At 44.5% G+C, this 18,206-nt stretch overlaps 1 protein-coding gene across 1 annotated transcript in view; it reads left to right on the top strand.

Annotated features, from left to right (window-relative positions):
- LOC119164278 (Multidrug-Resistance like Protein 1) overlaps positions 1-18,206 on the top strand; it is a 58,031-nt gene that overhangs the window by 26,190 nt on the left and 13,635 nt on the right. Inside the window, exons 13-20 of the mRNA XM_037416424.2 lie at positions 1,503-1,699; positions 4,318-4,494; positions 5,553-5,720; positions 6,345-6,586; positions 9,598-9,901; positions 10,517-10,733; positions 13,604-13,758; positions 15,733-15,888. Of these exons, the coding sequence (XP_037272321.2) occupies positions 1,503-1,699; positions 4,318-4,494; positions 5,553-5,720; positions 6,345-6,586; positions 9,598-9,901; positions 10,517-10,733; positions 13,604-13,758; positions 15,733-15,888 (1,616 nt within the window). The remainder of the gene's footprint in view (positions 1-1,502; positions 1,700-4,317; positions 4,495-5,552; positions 5,721-6,344; positions 6,587-9,597; positions 9,902-10,516; positions 10,734-13,603; positions 13,759-15,732; positions 15,889-18,206) is intronic.

The raw sequence follows: 18,206 nt of genomic DNA, 5'->3' as shown, positions 1-18,206 counted from the left end.
CTAGCCATTGCTCAGTCCTTGCCTAGAATGTTATTCTGCTTCTCATTATAGTATAGATGCATAGAGGATGCATTTTTAATGGGGACAGTTAGGTTGAGCCACATCCCCGATGTTGAAGCAGCAGCAAGTTCTTGTCCCTGTGTTATCAATGCCACTTAGCTTCACTAGCAGTAGAAAACTCACGCTATCTTTAGTCAGTTCTGCCATGTACTTATTTAATTATTTATACATACCCGCAAGCACTGAGGCCATTACTGAAGAAAGTGGTGACATAAAGAAAAAGACAGTTGAAGTTCTAGTCGTAAATTTTAGCTAATTAGTCATAAAAACAGTTTCTGTGTAGAAGTCGCTGATGCAGGAAAATAATTCCAGTGTTTAGTGTGTTGGTACTGACTTTGGTACGGTCAGGGCTTAAAGAACAAAAGCTTGGTAGGAAAGTAGATCTCGAAAGAGTTGTAGGACATGGCTGTAAATTTTGAGAGAGCAGGATAGCATGAAAATTTCTCTGAAGTGTGCCAGTGTTCTGGTTTATTTTTCATGGACCTGGCTGAAATCGATACAATTATTTTATTAATCACACCCTCTATTTCTTTCCAAGCTTGCGTTAAATGTTGTAAAAGGAGATTCGTAGTGTGACATATTAAGTCTGTAAAAAAAAGTGTGGATAGCTTGCACTTGTGGTGCAAAGCTGAACCAGCAGCGGAGCTTGCGGCCGACGTAGAATATTTGTAAGGTTCTAATTAGCCTACTAATAATTATCAAGCTTCTACTAGGGTTGTACTTAATTAACGTGGTTTTAAGTGATAGCATAATAATTAGCATGATCTTAATTAACATGTTCCTCTCTTTCGCTCTTTCCCCGTTTTACATTTATCGGTTCTGTTCTCTTTTGTTTGTTTTTTCAGAAAGCACATGTATTGAAATATGTGCCTTCATTGCACCGTCAACATGTCATCCTCAGTCAGTGTGTTTGCTACAGGCCTTATGATCTGTCAAGTTTACTTATTTACTTGGAGATACTCAAAAGTGTACTATAGCTTTCTCATTTCTCATATATATATGTAGCAAAAATCAAGCTAATGTTCTATTATATAAAGCAGAGTACATTGTAAAAAATATATGTTGATGTATATATTTACCCTATTATATAAAGAACAGTACATAGTAAAAAACACTGCGCAAAAACGTCAGGCAGGAAACAGAGACAAGACAGTCAATCGTTTCTGTTGTTTTAACACTGTAATTTTATACTATGTATGTGAACCAACTCACCCAAGCCTTAGCCTTTTAAAGAAGAGGACAAAAAGAGCACACAGTGGCGGAGAGAGTTGTCACATAGTATGTGCCGCTTAGTTTTCAGGTCACGTCAAACAGAACAAAAATCATAAACAGCTCTGTCGTCAAAATTTATGTTCTAACATTTATATCTTACATCTTTTTATTTTAATTTGGGGCATCCTTACACGGGGCAATTGTTCACTTGTCATTAATTTTCTCCACAGCATCCATTCCGATTCGAGTGCGCAATGGCTCGTTTGCATGGACCAAGGACGAGGAGCCTGTGTTACGGGACCTGGAAGTCCAGGTTCCCAAGGGCGCACTGGTTGCCATCGTAGGGCAGGTAGGGTCGGGCAAGTCGTCCTTGCTTTCGGCTCTGCTTGGCGACATGGAACGCATCGAAGGCTCTGTCAACGTCCAGGTGTGTATGTGTGTGTGTCATACATTTTTTCTGCTGCAAGGCGGAGATGCATTGGTACTCAATAGTCGGATGCAACTCGAGAAGTATGCAGTATTTCCTCCTTAGGGGCGGGTGATACAAGCCTGCACCAATGGGCACATACTCCAGACATACAACGTGAGCAGGACTGCCAGTGACTACGCCTTTGGAGAACATTGCCAAATTTATTCATCATCATCATCATCAGCCTGACTACGTCCACTGCAGGACAAAGGCCTCTCTTATGTTCTGCCAGTTAACCTGGTCCTGTGCTTGCTGCTGCCAATTTATACCCGCAAACTTCTTAATCTCATCTGCCCACCTAACCTTCTGTCTCCCCCTAACCCGCTTGCCTTCTCTGGGAATCCAGTTGGTTATCCTTAACGACCAGCGGTTATCCTGTCTACGCGTTACATGCCCGGCCCATGTCCATTTCTTCTTCTTGATTTCAGCTACGATACCCTTAATCCTGGTTTGTTCCCTAATCCACTCTGCTCTCTTCTTGTCTTTTAAGGTTACACCTACCATTTTTCTTTCCATTGCTCGTTGGGTTGTCCTCAATTTAAGCTGAACCCTCTTTGTAAGTCTCCAGGTTCCTGCTCCGTAGCTAAGTACCGGCAAGATACAGCTGTTATATACCTTCCTCTTGAGGGATAGTGGCAATCTACCTGTCATAATTTGAGAGTGCTTGCCAAATGTGCTCCACCCCATTCTTATTCTTCTAGTTACTTCAATCTTGTGGTTCGGCGCCGCGGTTATGACCTGCCCTAAGTAGACAGTCTTTTACAACTTGAAGTGCACTATTACCTATCGCGAAGCGCTGCCCTTTTCCGAGGTTGTTGTACATTACTTTCGTTTTCTGCAGATTCATTTTAAGACCCACCTTTCTGCTCTCCTTGTCTAACTCCGTAATCATGAGTTGCAATTCGTCCCCTGAGTTACTCAGCAATGCAATGTCATCGGCGAAGCGCAGGTTACTAAGGTACTCTCCATTAACTCTTATCCCTAACTGTTACCATTCTAGGCTTTTGAAAACCTCCTGTAAGCACGCGGTAAATAGCATTGGGGAGATTGTGTCCCCCTGCCTTACACCCTTCTTGATTGGTATTCTGTTGCTTTCTTTATGAAGCACTATGATAGCAGTTGATCCCCTGTAGATTTCTTCTAGGGTGTTTATATATACTTCATCGACGCCCTGATTCCGCAGTGTCTGCATGACGGCTGATATTTCTACTGAATCAAATGCCTTCTCGTAATCTATGAAGGCTATGTATAGTGGTTGGTTATATTCTGAGAATTTCTCTATTACCTGATTGATAGTATGAATGTGGTCGATTGTTGAGTAGCCTGTTCAAAATCCTGCTTGTTCTTTTGATTGATTGAATTCTAATGTTTTCTTTACTCTGTTGGTAATTACCTTTGTAAATAGCTTGTATACTACAGAGAGCAAGCTAATCGGCCTGTATTTCTTCAAGTCCTTGTCATCTCCTTTCTTATGTATTAAGATGATGTTAGCGTTCTTCCAAGACTCTGGTACTCTTCCTGTCAGGAGACACCTCGTAAACAGGGTGGCTAGTTTTTCTAACACAATCTGTCCTCCATCTTTCAGCAGATCTGATGTTACCTGATCCTCACCAGCAGCTTTGCCTCTTTGCATGCTTTCCAACGCTTTTCTGACTTCTTCTACCATTACTGGTGGGGTGTCATCGGGGTTACTGCTAGTTCTTATAGTATTAAAATCGTGGTTGTCCCGGCTACTGTACAAATCTCTGTAAAACTCCTCCGCTATTTTAACTATCCTATCCATATTGGTAGTTATTTTCCCAAATTTATTAGTGGGACCATTTCTTGAGTCATAAAGCCAAATGGCTGTCGCACTTCATTCGTCTCTGTGGGGTCTTTTTGGACTTGAATTGTATTCGACTGAAGACCAGTGGATCTCAAACTGGTCTGCGTAGACCCCAAGTCGCAAGTGTATTTATGTATTGCTAAACCTCACCGTAATGAAACTGAAGGGTCGTTGTAATTTGCTCATTATAAGCATTGTTTTGTTACAGCAGCAGGAGGCATTCACTGCAAATAACATACATGTGCACTGTGTGGATTGACTGCATGCCATGTGCAGTGAAAGTATGGCAGGAATGGTTTTACTGGTCCAGCAGTGTGTGAATTGTGCCATCCAGCTTTGTGTGCGTTGCTGAAGTACGTCTCCAGGAGTTTTGAATTGCTCAATGCTCTTGTAGCGTTGCACAATGTCGTGATTTTGGCTCAAAATATCATTCGAGAATAAAATTTGTTCATTATTGCCCATAATAGAGAAACTTTGCCTAGTTAAAATAAGGTTTTCAGTACACTGGTTTCTATGTGAACATTCAAGGGGATCTCAGATTCGCTCATTACGCCAATTATTTTGTGATAGCCTAACTCGTAACGAATTTCAACTATCATCACAATTTTCTCAAGGACGGTGACCTACGAGATTGAAGATAGCTGGCCAGCCAGTGGTGGTGTTGGGGCATTAAAACTTTGGTTAGGCAGATTTAGAAGAGTCGGCTCCCATTCTTTCTTCTTTTCCTTTCCCTCTCTGTGCTATTATCCAGGGCTCGGTTGCATACGTGGCTCAGCAGGCATGGATCCAGAACGCCACAGTACGTGACAACATCATCTTCCAGCGGAAGATGGAGCGTGACCGTTACAAGCGCACTCTCGAACAGTGCGCCCTGCAGTCGGACCTCAACATCCTGCCAGGTGGAGACCTCACCGAAATTGGCGAGAAGGTGGGCTCGTTTGCGGCAAAGTATCGGCAACACTTCAAGCTGTACAGTAGAACCTCATTTTTATGTTTAGAAAAATAATCGCGAGAAAAATCTTACTATTTGAGAAAATGTACTATCCAAACACACTGAAACGTTGAGCAGTTTTGTCTGATAACATTCCAAGCATTGGTAATGGGAAATGATACAAAACAAGAGCAAAGGCATGAGGTCTTACTGTGCACTTGAAGGGGTTTAACAGGACAATTCAGGTTCGTGTTTATTTTAGATGCGAAGCAGCTCATTGACTAGCCTGTGTAACGCTGTCCTTCCGTTCGGGCTGCGCTCTTCGGGTCGCAGGTGTTGGGGCGGTGCCAAGTAAGTCACATGTCCCCTCGCAGTGTATGCATGTTGATGTCACTCTCTTCCTAGCCTGTCGCAGCTCACCGCGTGTCATCTCTTTCGCTTCAGCCTCTCCAGCGCTTGCAACGTTCGAGCGCACATCGAGGGAACAGTCTTTATCTGGAATGAAACGCATGAAAGCCACAACAACTTGCTTGTTTTTGCTTCTTGAGCAAACGTTTACTCTAGTAAATGCTACATCAAGTTTTGCTTCAGATTGTTCTTTCAGCACTCGCTTCGACACCTGTTTCAACGAGGTCAACACTGTGCGCACCGCTGCTGCTTCGCATTCCATCAGGGTTCCCTTTGGGGAGATCGTCCATAATTTTTCATATAACAGTTAGGCAGACAACAGCTAATAGAGCAAATGACGTGGGTTCATCTTTTGGATTTAGATTAGTCTTGTTTTATTGCAACGAGGGCTGCTGCAGTAGATCATTGGTTATAGTGCTTGATTGCTGTCCTAAAAGGTGTTGGTTCAATCACAGTTGCGTTAGTCATATTTCAAGGGAAAGGAAATGCTAGAGGAACGTGCAGTGCACCATGTCGGTGTAACTTAAACAGTCTTAAAGAGTCGAGTTATCTGTGGCCTATGCACTGTGGCATTTCTCATAGTACGAGTTGTTTTGGGATGTTAAACCCAATCAACAGACTAACATTCATGGGGGCTTATTTTTTAGGGCATCAACCTGAGTGGTGGCCAAAAGCAACGCATCAGCCTGGCTCGTGCCGTGTACAACGACGCCGACATCTACCTGCTGGATGACCCGCTGAGCGCCGTCGACTCGCACGTGGGCAAGCACATTTTCGACCAGGTCATTGGCCCCAAGGGCGTGCTCAAGGACAAGGTGAGGATGGGAAGCTAGCGTAGTCTCAGCCACTTATTGCACTAGCGATAGAGAATATTAGCCCGGAAAAATTGTTGAGACAGTATGAAGCTGAGAGCTTCAAATTGTCTCGTTATTTTTCTGCACGTGGCTGCGAAGTTCAGATGAAAGAACACTGTTTGGGAGGAGAGTGATCAATAACAACCTGTAACTTCTTTTATACATAAAAAAGAAACTTTGGCAGCATTGCACTACAGTAGTGTCGAGCACGGCAGACACAGTAGAGCTGGGCAGCCTTCCTCGTTTTTCTTTAATTTGTTTTCTTTCATCCTCTCTTGCTCACTGCTGTCGTGAGCTTTTTAATCCAGACAAATGGTCACAAGTGTTCCATGAGTGAAGCAGAAGATAAGGAAGAGCGTGAAGAATGTGTGTCAACAATGCCATTGCATTCACAGTGAAAATAGATTTTGTTTGTGCCCAGCGCAGTTTCTCAGAGCACAAGCTTCGCTTCAATTATTGCACAAATGATTTACTCTATGGGTAGCTGAACAGCATACATAATTTCGAAATAAACGTTTCAAGGGCTCCGTGAGAGTTACCGGAGTCCTCCAGTTTCATTTCTAACCTTTCTTGTCGCCCCCGCAGACGCGCCTGCTGGTGACGCACGGCATCTCGTACCTGCCGCAAGTGGACCGGGTGATCGTGCTGCGGGACGGCCGTGTCGAGGAGCAGGGCACCTACCAGGAGCTCTTAGAGCGCAAGGGGGCCCTGGCAGAGCTCCTGCTGCACTTTCTCCGGGAGGAGAGCCAGGAGGACAAGCTCTTCAACGAGGACCCGAACATTGTTGAGGACCTCTTGCTGCACGTTGCCTCTCCGGAGATCACCAGGTGTGTCTGCTGCCCACTGTTACTAGGCTTGTGCGAATATTCGAATGCTTTGAATATTCAAATAAATAGTTGAGTATTCAAGTTCGGTTCTATTTGAATTTAAATTATAGAATATTTTCCAAGTATTCGCAATGAACAAATAGGTGTATATTAATCCGCATGTCACCACTCGTAAAAAGAGTTTCACTGCAATGTAGGGGTGCTGAGCAGTGAAAGCATCTATTCAAGAAACAATTGCTTTGCCGTGAAGCTCTTTTTTAAATTTAAAGGAGCCCTAGAACACTTACTGAACATGGTCAGAAAACGCTGCCGATCGGTAGTCGAGGCTACCGAGAACACGCGAGGCGAAAATTTTAGCGCAGCACGTGGCCTGTAATTCACAATAAATTTTCAAAGCTAAATATTGCTTTCTTTCTTCAGCAAAAGACACTTGTCGCAAAAAATCACTTGTCGCATCCAAGAAGGAATATATGGCTCTGGTCACAGGCATTGGCTGGTTTTAGCATGGTGCGCTGGTCGTTACCGGAACCGTCCCTTGTCCACGAGTACGTGCTCGATCGCACTGGAAAGACGCATATTCTAAGAAAACAAAAACAGGTGCTCAAGGTCAGAAGGTGCGTGTCAAGTATTTTCTTTCATCGTGCCATTCGTCCCTGCTTAGTTTCCATCTATTTCGTTGAGACGAGAAGATAGAATCCAATGGCAGCGTGCAACAAATTTTTGGAACTCCGTTCGTACTGAACTGATTCTAGAAACCTTGCGGCAGTAAATTTGTGAGGCAACAAGCATGTTTACTGGCTCCATGGCTACTTGAAAAAGTGTTTCAGGGCCCCTTTAAAGGAACATGTTACCCTCAGATCAATTCTTCATTTTATTAAGCTTGTTATGATGGCTTATATGATCCAAGCACAATAAATTTTGAAACGTTAAGTGTCTTACAGGTTAACACTCGTATCCTATCGAAACTACTACTCAAGGTTGCTTTGACTTTCTTTGAACTAAAAAAAAAGGGCATTTGCATAGAGCCCCTATTTCAATTCAAAAGAAATATTGTGCAGGTTAGTTAGGTCATGATAAATATTCCCTTTTTTTATATGTCATTCATACCATTCGAATTCGGTTTTAAATTATTCGATCAAAATCACTATTTGCTTCGAATTCGCTTCGAACCGAAAATTCACTATTTGCACAAGCCTAGCTGTTACTTATTTTACCGGAAAGTTTTTATAACTCGCAGATTTCGGATGCCGAAAACTCCAGTGTCGGCTTGTGTAATAAAAAGTGCAGCCCTTGAAGGTGTCTGTCACGTGCATGTTTGTATGCGCCGTTTTACAATAATGGCTGCTCTCCAGATCGAGGGCTTGTCAGCAATCAGCAGTTTCTGACATGAAAGTCTGGTCTTTTATCAAGATCACTAGTACACTCATACCTCATAATAACAAAGTTATATCGTACCCGAAATTAAAGTTTGTTATGTCCTAAATTTCGTTATAAAGGTATATTTCTTACACTACATCTATTGCAAGGCTATTCTTCGGTTACTTCGTTATAACCAATGTTTAGTTATATCCGGGTTCGCTATATCGAGGTTTGAGAATTTCACATACCGTAATTACTCGAATCTAACGCGCACCTTTTTTCCGGTTAAGCGAGTTCATAAATCGCATGCGCGTTAGAATAGAGTACGAACAAAAAAAATTACAGTCAATCTATTGCCATCGGCAAATCCAAAATGGCCGCCCCCTACGTGCGCCGGCATGGCGCGTCGGCCATTTCTGTGTATGTGTTTCCCATGTGCGGCACTTCGTACGTGTGCTGAGGAGTCCGTCATCTAGTAGTGCATTAGCATCGACGGCGTGGAAGGGCCGACTCCAAAAACTCGAGTGCACCACGATGCCGCTTTTAAAAGGAAAGTCATGGCGTGTGCAGAAACGGACGGAAATCGGGCCGCATCGCGGTCGTTCGGAGTTCCCGAAACGTGCGTGCGGGACCGGCGGAAACAAAAGCAGAAGATTGTCGACAGCAAAGCTTCACGCAAAGGCTTCAGTGGACCACAGCAGGGTCGGTTTCTGCAAATTAAAGAGCTGCTCGGCGAGTATGTCTTGAGCAGCGAGCGGTACAGCCCGTGACGACAGAACTGCTCCAAGTGCGGGCTATGCAATTAGTCTTAGAAAAAGGTCTAATGCGGAGCCAGCTTAAAGCGAGCAGCTGCTGCCTAAATAACTTTATGAAGAAGAAAGGCTTTTTCCTCCGAAGGGGAACATGCATATGCGAAAAGTTTTGCGGAGGAGTACGATAAAAAACTTCAGTTTTCAGAGGTTCGTCCTAAACTTGCAGCGCAACAACAGCTACATGCTTGGGCAAATCGGGATTGCCGATCAGACGCCTCTTTACTTCGACATGCCTGGCACCACAACCGTCGAGAAGAAGGGGGCAAAGCAAGTTCGCGTGCTGACATCGGTCCACGGTAAAACTACAGTGACGGCAATGCTCTGTTACACATCAGATGGGCACAAGCTTCGCCCGTACCTCATATTTAAATGGAAGACGCTCCCGAAAGGAGTTGTTTTTTCGAGTGGTGTGATCGTGCGGGCTAGCGAGAAAAATGGGTGCGCGTTGCAATCGATGTCTTACGTTCTTTTTTTTTTTTTTTTTTTTTCCGCGTTGGAAATCGGGTGCGCGTTACAATCGAGGGCACGGTAGAATCGAGTAAATACGGTAGCCAGGTTTCGTTGTTTCACAGATGACGGTCGTCGTTACCTGTAGCAACTTGAAACTTTGCACTGCTAAGCGTGTGGATGGAGTGAGTTTCAATTTCCAGCATGCAGGAAGGAAGGATTTTGAAGGGAGCATTGAAATAAAATAAAAAGAAAAGTATCACCTCAGACACGCACACGTTAAGCTTCATGTGCCCCCAATTTTCTCAGTAAAGGAACAACTCCTGTATTTTTTTTCCTTTTGTGTGACATTAGGTTTCACTAAGGTGACCAAAACACCTCATGACATTGCAGGCAGCTGTCGGATCACAAGTCGACGTCGGACTTGTCGGAGGCAGAGCGCAAGGAGTTCCTGCGGAGCCTGTCCCGCCAACTGTCTGAGACGCAGAGCCAAGGCTCCAACGGACCTGGCTCGGTCCCGCAGGCTGCGGTGCCGGGCGTCGGCCCTCGCCGCTCGAGCGCCGGCACCGAATCGATGTCGGGCCGCTCACTCTCACGCTCGCAGTCAACCTTGCGCGCCGGGCAGGGGGAGAAATCTGCCTCTGTGGAAGAGGCCGGCACGAAACTGGTTCAGGCGGAAGCGGCCGAGACTGGCAGGGTGAGCCGATTGTCTCACGTTCGTTCTGTTACAATGGTATAGCTCTGCCATAACATGTTTCTTTCCAGCGCTTGGCTTTTGAGTTCATCTGTCGAGCACCACTCACAAGATCAGCCAGTAGATGTCAATACAAGTAACCGAAAGGATTTTCACATACAATCGATTCTCACTCATACGAATCTGCATAAGATATTTTCAGGCTAATACTTTCTTCTTTTTGCCTGTGGACAGCATTACTCTTGACCATTTTATTTGGTTTATAAGATTTTCACATAATGTGTTTTATTTTCTCTATTCTACGAAAAATGTTTTAGCGATATTTCGCTGCATCTAAAGCTCCACGTCCTGCTTGAATTCTGCTGTAAACTGGTTTGGGTTCCTTTGTAGACCTGGCAGATTGTGTCTTCTAACGTTGTGGGCACAAAACCCAAACCTCTGATAATTTAGCTCTTTCGATATCAAATATGACATGGTTGCAGTGGTGTATAAATGCAAGTGGTAGCATGTTGTCTGCCTGTTCTTGTTGTCAAGTCTTTTTTCTTGCTTAGCTCTAAGTGCATGCATTTCACGTTTGACCACACTTTCTCTCTAATGTGTGTGTGCACGGTGATGCAGGTGAAGTGGCGGGTGTACTTCGCCTACTTCGGCGCCATCGGCGTGGCCTGGATGGTGCCAATCGTATTGATGAACGTGGGCTCGCAAGCCTTCTCCATCGGCTCCAACCTGTGGCTCACCGCGTGGAGCAACGACCCTCCAATGCCTGACGGATCGCAGGACCTCGACAAGCGAGACCTGCGCCTCGGCATCTACGGTGCACTCGGCCTGGCACAGGGTGAGTCGCCGAGGGGGAGAGATCGGTTAGAGACAGTTTTTTCGTATAAGCAGCAGTTTAATTTAAAAATTTTTTTGTACTTGTGACGCACCGGCATGATTGTGATGTGCTTAATTGTGGGCCGTACTTGTCTGCATGAGCATTTAGTGTTAGGTACGAACGCTTTTGCGCTTGCCAACTGTGTCCTGCTGGTATGACTTTTAAGGGGGGACGCGGCTTTGGGATCGCGAAAAATGGCAAAAAAATTGATTTTTTTAAACTCAAGTTTTCAGTTTCTGGAACCCTTTTTTTATCTAGTTCCAAAATATCTACACTGAAAACCGCGCAGAAGTGCTTCGGAAAATTCGTTTCACCCACCTAGGTAGCAAAACTTTTTCTGGAAATGGCGAGAAAACAGCGATTTTCAAAAAATTATAGCTTCGCAATGCTTGGGCCGGGAGCCGGCTTCTTGGGCTCATCGGAAAGAGCATTTCTCCGTGTTTAACTTTCTCGCCTCAGCTGGCTCCTCCCTTTAACAACAAGCGAGCAAAAAGCAAATTTTTGAAGGTCGTTTTGAGGCCCTTGATTGGCCGTAGCCACCATGTTGCCTCAGCTCGCCTCGCCATTGGCCCGATGCTCGTTCCGGGAGATCGTCGTCTGCTGCTTGTGCGTCGCGAGAACATGGCTCTCGAAAATCGCCACTTCGTGACGTGTTCACGGCTTGATAATCATTTAAGGTATAACTACGCTTTAGTTACGAGCAGTAAGCGGATGCGCGATCAGGTTACTACGAGCGGGAGCGCGGTCTACGAGCGCCGCACGCCATCGGAGTCGTCTTTAGCCCTAACTCCGCCGACAGCGAGACTGCGGGCAGGAACGACGCGCTAGCGCATTCGTGGCGACATGCTTCTTCGCAAGCAACGAAGCTGTAAGCGGCGGCACGATCTGATTACTACGAGTGGCCGCACCGGATGCACAATCAGATTACTACGAGCGGGCGCGCGATGGTCTACGAGTGCGGCGCGTCATCGGAGTCGGCTTTAGGCCTAACTCCGCTGACAGTGAGACTGCGGGCAGGAACGACGCGCAAGCGTACTCTTAGCGACGTGCTTCTTCGCAAGGAATGTACCACATCACTCGCTAGCTCCTCTGAATCTCGTACGGGCATTTTACGCATCGGCAGCAGACAAGACAGTCAAGCTCGTCACCCCCTCCCCCCCCCCCCCCCTTCACTGCCAAGGATTGCTTGGAACAGCGGCTAGCAGTTCCGCGCATTGTCACACGAAAATGCGATACCAAGCACAGCGCACGCCGATTTTTTGTCTTCGTAGTTACACATTTCGCGCATCGTCATCGAACGCCGCCGGCAAGTGCATTACGCGCCGGCTGCACTGTCCACGCGGCTGCGCACCCCACGGTCATATGGAGTGCTGTCAGTAAACTTTTGTGATGCGATTCAGACGTGCTTGGAGCCGTGCTTGATATCGCCACGAACGTCTATGAATGTTTTGAGGTTAATGAATTGCTGTAGATTAGTTTCCGCGACCGGCTGTATCATGATGCGTTTCACGGCTAGAGCGGCGAAAGAGCATGTGTGAATCAGGGGCATGAATTTTATATTTCCGTTTCGTGTCATTAATTATACTGCTAGAAATTCCCGTACCACCAGTCTTCTGCCCATAACTTTGTTATTTAGAAAGAAGGCATAGGCCGTCATGGTGTGATCCATTTTTCTGATGCAATAAACCTCTCTCCAAATAAAAAAAAGTTCAGTGAATATTTGTAATCAAGTACTTAATTACACTAATTACAACTTCAGCACAAAAAAAGTATGTGTAATAATTTCAGTATATGGTTTTATTCAATTACAATCTTTTCTGTCATACCTACCACACCACTCCTTCATACAAAGAACTTGGTTTGAAATCCATACTTGTTCTTTGTAAATCATGAAAAGGAGTAAATCATGAAAAGAAGTCAAATATCACAAGACAAACCTGAGATCACAATTTTTAGGTGTCTTAGAGACGTAAAGAAAAGTTGAAACTTTAAACGCAGCTTTCTCAATTCTGTTTTTTTTTTTACATTATGCTTAGCCCCTCCACATGGTTCAATGAAGAAATAATTTGTTTCTCGTAAAGTATTTGTGGTATCGCTTCAAAATTTTTATGGAAGCACTGTGAGGTTATTCTTAGTGTCTGTGCCAATTTTCATCAATATCCAACAAGAAACAAAAAAGTTCATTGAAAAAAGCCTGTCGAAAACTTCGACAGGCTTTTTCTCACAAGTGTGTTTTGGACATTGTGCATTGCTCGTGGAAAGAGTAGCACGAGAATGACTGGACTGATTTTGTTTCTGTTTTTTTTTTTTTTTTACTGAATCCCTGAACACTGCTTGTGGGTACAGCAATCTTCAATTTCTGTTTTGTGGCTCTGTTATTTTTCTAGACGATGATTTGTCCGTGCCATTGTTTCTGACAATGTGTGTCGGCAGCCATGATGATCTTTAAAAAAAAAAGAGAACTTATTAAAAAATTCTGAGAGTGCCATACCCTGTAGCTTTCTTTTGAGTAAAGATCAACACCATTCGCAGCTTCCTGGCATGTTTTGTTGCAGCGCTAGGCTTTCCACGAGCAGACCATGTAATTGGATCGTGTAGCATTATGTAACTTGAGAACTACTGAAGCTGTCATGATGAAACTGCATATTTCCCTATTCTAGACACTTATGAGTATGCATGCCAAATTTCATTGGGGTAGGTCAACAAACAAAAAAGGTTTTTTTCAATGCCACCTCCCCCCTTAAAACGTAATTTCTGTGTTCCCTCTTATATCGTTCATGACTGCACACTCAACCTGATTGTCTGCCATTGCATGCATTGTGCACGTGAAGGTGTGACGATCCTGCTTGGCTCTCTGGCGCTGTCACTGGGCAGCCTGAAGGGCGCCATGCTCCTGCACAATGGCCTGCTGCACAACATCCTGAGGTCGCCCATGTCCTTCTTCGATACCACTCCGCTAGGACGCATCGTTAACCGCTTCTCCAAGGTGAGTCAAAGGTCGTTAAGGCCCCTTGTGCTCCATCCCTATCTCTGTGAAGTTTGTGGTTGTACATTCATTATTAGACAAGAAAATCGTCAAAATTTCAGATTGTCAGCTGAATGCATGAGATCGTGGCTTTCTTCCTTTGTAATTTGGTCATGTTAGCTTAATGAAATTTCAAGAAGCTTGCCATGTAAAAACTGGCTTGTGCAGGATGAAAAATTCATTTTAACCTATCAAGGGTTGCGCAGTTTTTAGCAGAGGCTGTTGCTACAGAAGTGTTTCAGCAAATTGGTTAAAAAAACTTTGTAATGGCCCCAACATAGTTGCTTTGTAGAAGATACTTTGGAATGAGTTTTCCCTCCACACCACTAAGTCTTTCATTTGACGCTGCTTATTTCGTGCAGTCTCCTTGTGAGATCATTGAATTCCCTATTTGTGAGCATGAGGAACGTCTCTGGGGGCAATTTTTTAAATGCTGATGGCCACTGAGCACCTCGTCACTGAGAACCTCGTCACTGAGCACAAACATTCCTTAACAGTCATCATCATCATCATCATCAGCCTGATTACGCCCATTGCAGGACAATGCCTCTCCCATGTTCCGCCGGTCAACTCGGTCCTGTGCTTGCTGCTGTCACTTTGTACCCGCAAACTTCCTCATTTCATCTGCCCACCTAGCTTTCCTCAACAGTGATGTGTAATGGTCGTATGCTAATAACAAGTATTGCATATAATGAAGATACAGTCAACGTCCAATTTCCCGGACCCTCAAGGCACCAAGAAAATGTCTAGAAAATCTGGCAGTCCGGAAAATTGAGTGCACATGAAAGCGCACCTTTTTTACAGGCATTTTTCATGACAGAGAGTCATGGCAGGAGTACAGATTTTCATTGCAGTCTAGCAGGTGCACCGTTTAGGTGGCTCTTAAAAGAGATGTTTATTAAAAAAGAAAGAAATGCAACGTAGCAAGCTCTACCTCATTGGTCAACATTTTGGCCCAAAAATGTCGCTTATTTTATTTTGCAGGACATTCAGCTTGTTCGTGATGATGTCTGCCTCAATTTCAGCCAAAATCACGCACTTGCTTGCTGTACACCTGTGACAGTATCATCAGTGCTCGTGTGAACTCCGAGCTCATTGGCTGTATAGGCGCTGCCTTTTGCCTCTTTGATCTGTGTGTTGGAGTCGTCAGAATCCTCGGAAACGTGACGAATGATTTTGTCATCGGTCAGTTCCGCACACAGTTTGAGGTTTTTTTTAATGTCGGCAAAGTCCTCAAAGGTTATCCCAGCTGTAATCGAAACGCTGGCAGCGCGCCGATCACCGAAGGCAAGGTTCAGCGGACAGAAGTTCATCACACACAGTGTCCACTCTTCGCTGTCTCGGTGAATTCACTTGATGAAAAGCGCAGCACCAAATGGCTAAAAACTCGGTGGATGCGAAAGATCGGGAAACGCCAACGCAGGAGGTAGCGTGCAGAGGCACACAATCTATCGCAGAGCTGATAGAACAACACAAGAACAACACAGTGAGGTTTCACCACAGGTTTCACTAAGCTACGGCTCGCAGCGGATTTGCGTGTGCTACATTGCGGCAATTGCGATTTTGATAGGTTTCTGGGCACAACAGCCTCAACGCAGTGTTGCTTGTCACACCTGCAATTTAAGTATGGTAGGTTTGAGGGTATGAAAAGGACCAAAATGGTGAAATTGACAGTGACTTCGAGTCTGTGTTCAGCGGTAAAAAGTCTGGGAAATGAGATGGCAAAGGCAATAAGCATACGAAATTTCAGACTTATTAATGCATTGACTCTATGGGCAACTTGATGGTGCCACAGACAAGTGCAGGAAATCGGGCATGCCTGGAATTGCGGGCGTGGAGGTTGACTGTATTTTAATGCCATATGCAAATTAACTTTCAGGAGGTTGGACTGTGTGTGAAACACTGTGTTGTGACCACCGCGCATCCATTGTGCAGGATGTTGACACGATGGACCTAGCGATCCCGATGACAGTGCGGTCATGGCTCATGTGCTTCCTGCAAGTGGTCTCCACGCTGATCATCATCACTATGACGACGCCCATCTTCTTGGCTGTCGCGGTTCCCGTGTTTGTTCTCTACTACCTCATACAGGTGAGTACCGCTTTCTTTTTTTTTCTTTATCAAGTGCCGCGTAGCAATTCAGTTGTTCTTGTACCACTAAGACCATCGCTCAAAATTCAGTTGTGCGTTGAACTTTACGCTTAGCGAACCAGCAACAGAGCCTTTGGAGCAGCTTGGGCACTGCACATCTCTCAATGTCATTGGGTGATACAAGCATTAGAATGCTGATGTTATCCCAACTCATTTGCATAACAGATAACAGTGGCAGTGGCTTGCTGTATAGCATGTGCGGAAGCCGAACGTTAGAAGATGCTAGAATTTTGTGTAGAAGACTGAATGCTTTCTAGTGAGCTGCATGCATTAGCCAATGATATGCGAGATAAGTCATGTACATGCATGCCATCAGGTGTCGCATACTAAAAATGCCACCATTGCGCCACTTAATCATGTTACAATGATGCTTCCACCATTTAACGTTTACTATGTGGTGAGAGGGGAATACGAGATGTGTCCACTGTGCAAGCTTAGGCATCACATATGCAACTAAGTACATGAAAATTATACCAGGCTCATATACACATGTGCCGCTAGCAGAGAAATGCATGCACCATGTGTCATCGATGTCAAGCAACTACACGTACCTCATTCTCACATACTTGGATCTTACACAAATATCAGCTCATTGTATTTGAAAATTTGTTTTAAAGGTATATTCCTAACACTATGTCTATTGCAAGACTATTCTTCGCTTAACTTCGTTATAACATATATTTCATTATACTGTCAAAGCGTGTTTTAAGTGAATGCTGTTTCAACGAAATTTTCGCTACTATGAAAAAGTCTGGGTTCCCTGTCAGTGGTTGATAAGAGTCAATGCGTAAATATTCTCACCACAGCAAACACTTCTGCTGTTCTGCTTCAACGAAATTTTACGATGCAATTCTAGGCTCGAGTATTTAATGCCGTGCAGCAAACAGAATCTTGAACATTTTGATGAATTTTCAGAACATAGAGATACATCTACAAAGTCTAAAACTAGCGTTGGCACCGCCAGAAACCGCCGCTGTTTACTAAACATGGATGGCTGCCATTGCTCGGTAGCAATGGCAATGAGGCTGCCCTGCTTTTGCCACTGGCTTGCTTGAGAAGCCGCAGGCAATCTGGAGCTGAAGCTCGGTCGCTCAGTTCATGGAATTTTTTACACACTGCTTTTTTCTACACGATGCCTATTCCCATGCCAATGCTTCTGGTTGTTTTCGTGCTTGATCAGTGTAGTCACGGGTCAGAGGTGATGTTTGTCCGCGTTATCAACAAAATCAGCCAGCTGCAACGAGTAGATAATAAGAATAGCAAAAAATAAGGCATAATTCGTTGCGCCACGATACCACGCCAGCACCTCGGCGTTGTTGGTGCAACTGTTAGGGTCGTTAACGAAAGCCATTGTGGCTGTTGTTTCAGCGTGCTTTTCAGTATGGCGTTACTATGCATGCGTTAGAATCGCGTCACAATTTTGTTAGAAAAGGAAAGCAAGCAGCTGACATTTCTTTAAATTTTGGAAATAAAAGTGCCTTTGCTTTGCTTGCTCAGGACAGCTATACTGTTTTTTATTTATGTACGTCAAATGTTTTTATGTACATCAAACTTTTTCCACGTTCCGTCAGTTTCGTTGTAGCAGGGTGGACTGTACAGCGAAATATCGATACCACAAATTTCAAGGGACCGCAAAAAATCATTCGTTATTTTGGAAAGTCGCATTGAAAGTATTAAAAATTTGCGCAAAATTCGTAAACGCAACCACGCAAGTTGCTTGACGGTGCTGTGTATACATTCCCTTCCACATTAATCTCTAATATAAGCATGAAAAAACAAACAAACACGAAATGCGTTTTTTAGAAGAAGAGTGTGATCTATTCTGATGTGGGCAGCTCGAATGCTGAAAGACATGCTCGTAAGCGTGCGCATCCTTCTTGCGCACTATGAAACATCGGCGTTAAATAACGATTCTTCGTATTGGTTCGCGTTTGCCATTTCAACGTTGTCTTTGCTCTCTTCGCAGTTTCCTTATCACGACAAATGGTACTAATCTTATCAGTCGTCAGCAAAGCTCACATGCTCGCGTCGTCGTCGCACTGTGCATAGTGTTCAATCGGCAACTTCATCCCATAGGTCACGCGCGTCGCATTTTCCACTGTCGTAGCATTCCTTTCGTGCTGCTTCCGGAGCTCATCTTGAAAGTTCAACCACCAACCAAACCGATAAAAAACAGCCATGTAACAAGCACGCAGGTAAAGCTGCCCAACGCAAACAAAGGTAACGACGCGAAGCCTGACGCAAAATACAAGTACCGG

The sequence above is a fragment of the Rhipicephalus microplus genome, chromosome 8 (assembly GCF_043290135.1).
Source record: "Rhipicephalus microplus isolate Deutch F79 chromosome 8, USDA_Rmic, whole genome shotgun sequence".
Lineage (NCBI taxonomy): Eukaryota > Metazoa > Arthropoda > Arachnida > Ixodida > Ixodidae > Rhipicephalus > Rhipicephalus microplus.
The sequence above is the reverse complement of the archived record's forward strand: the minus strand, read 5'-3'. Positions and strand labels throughout refer to the sequence as shown.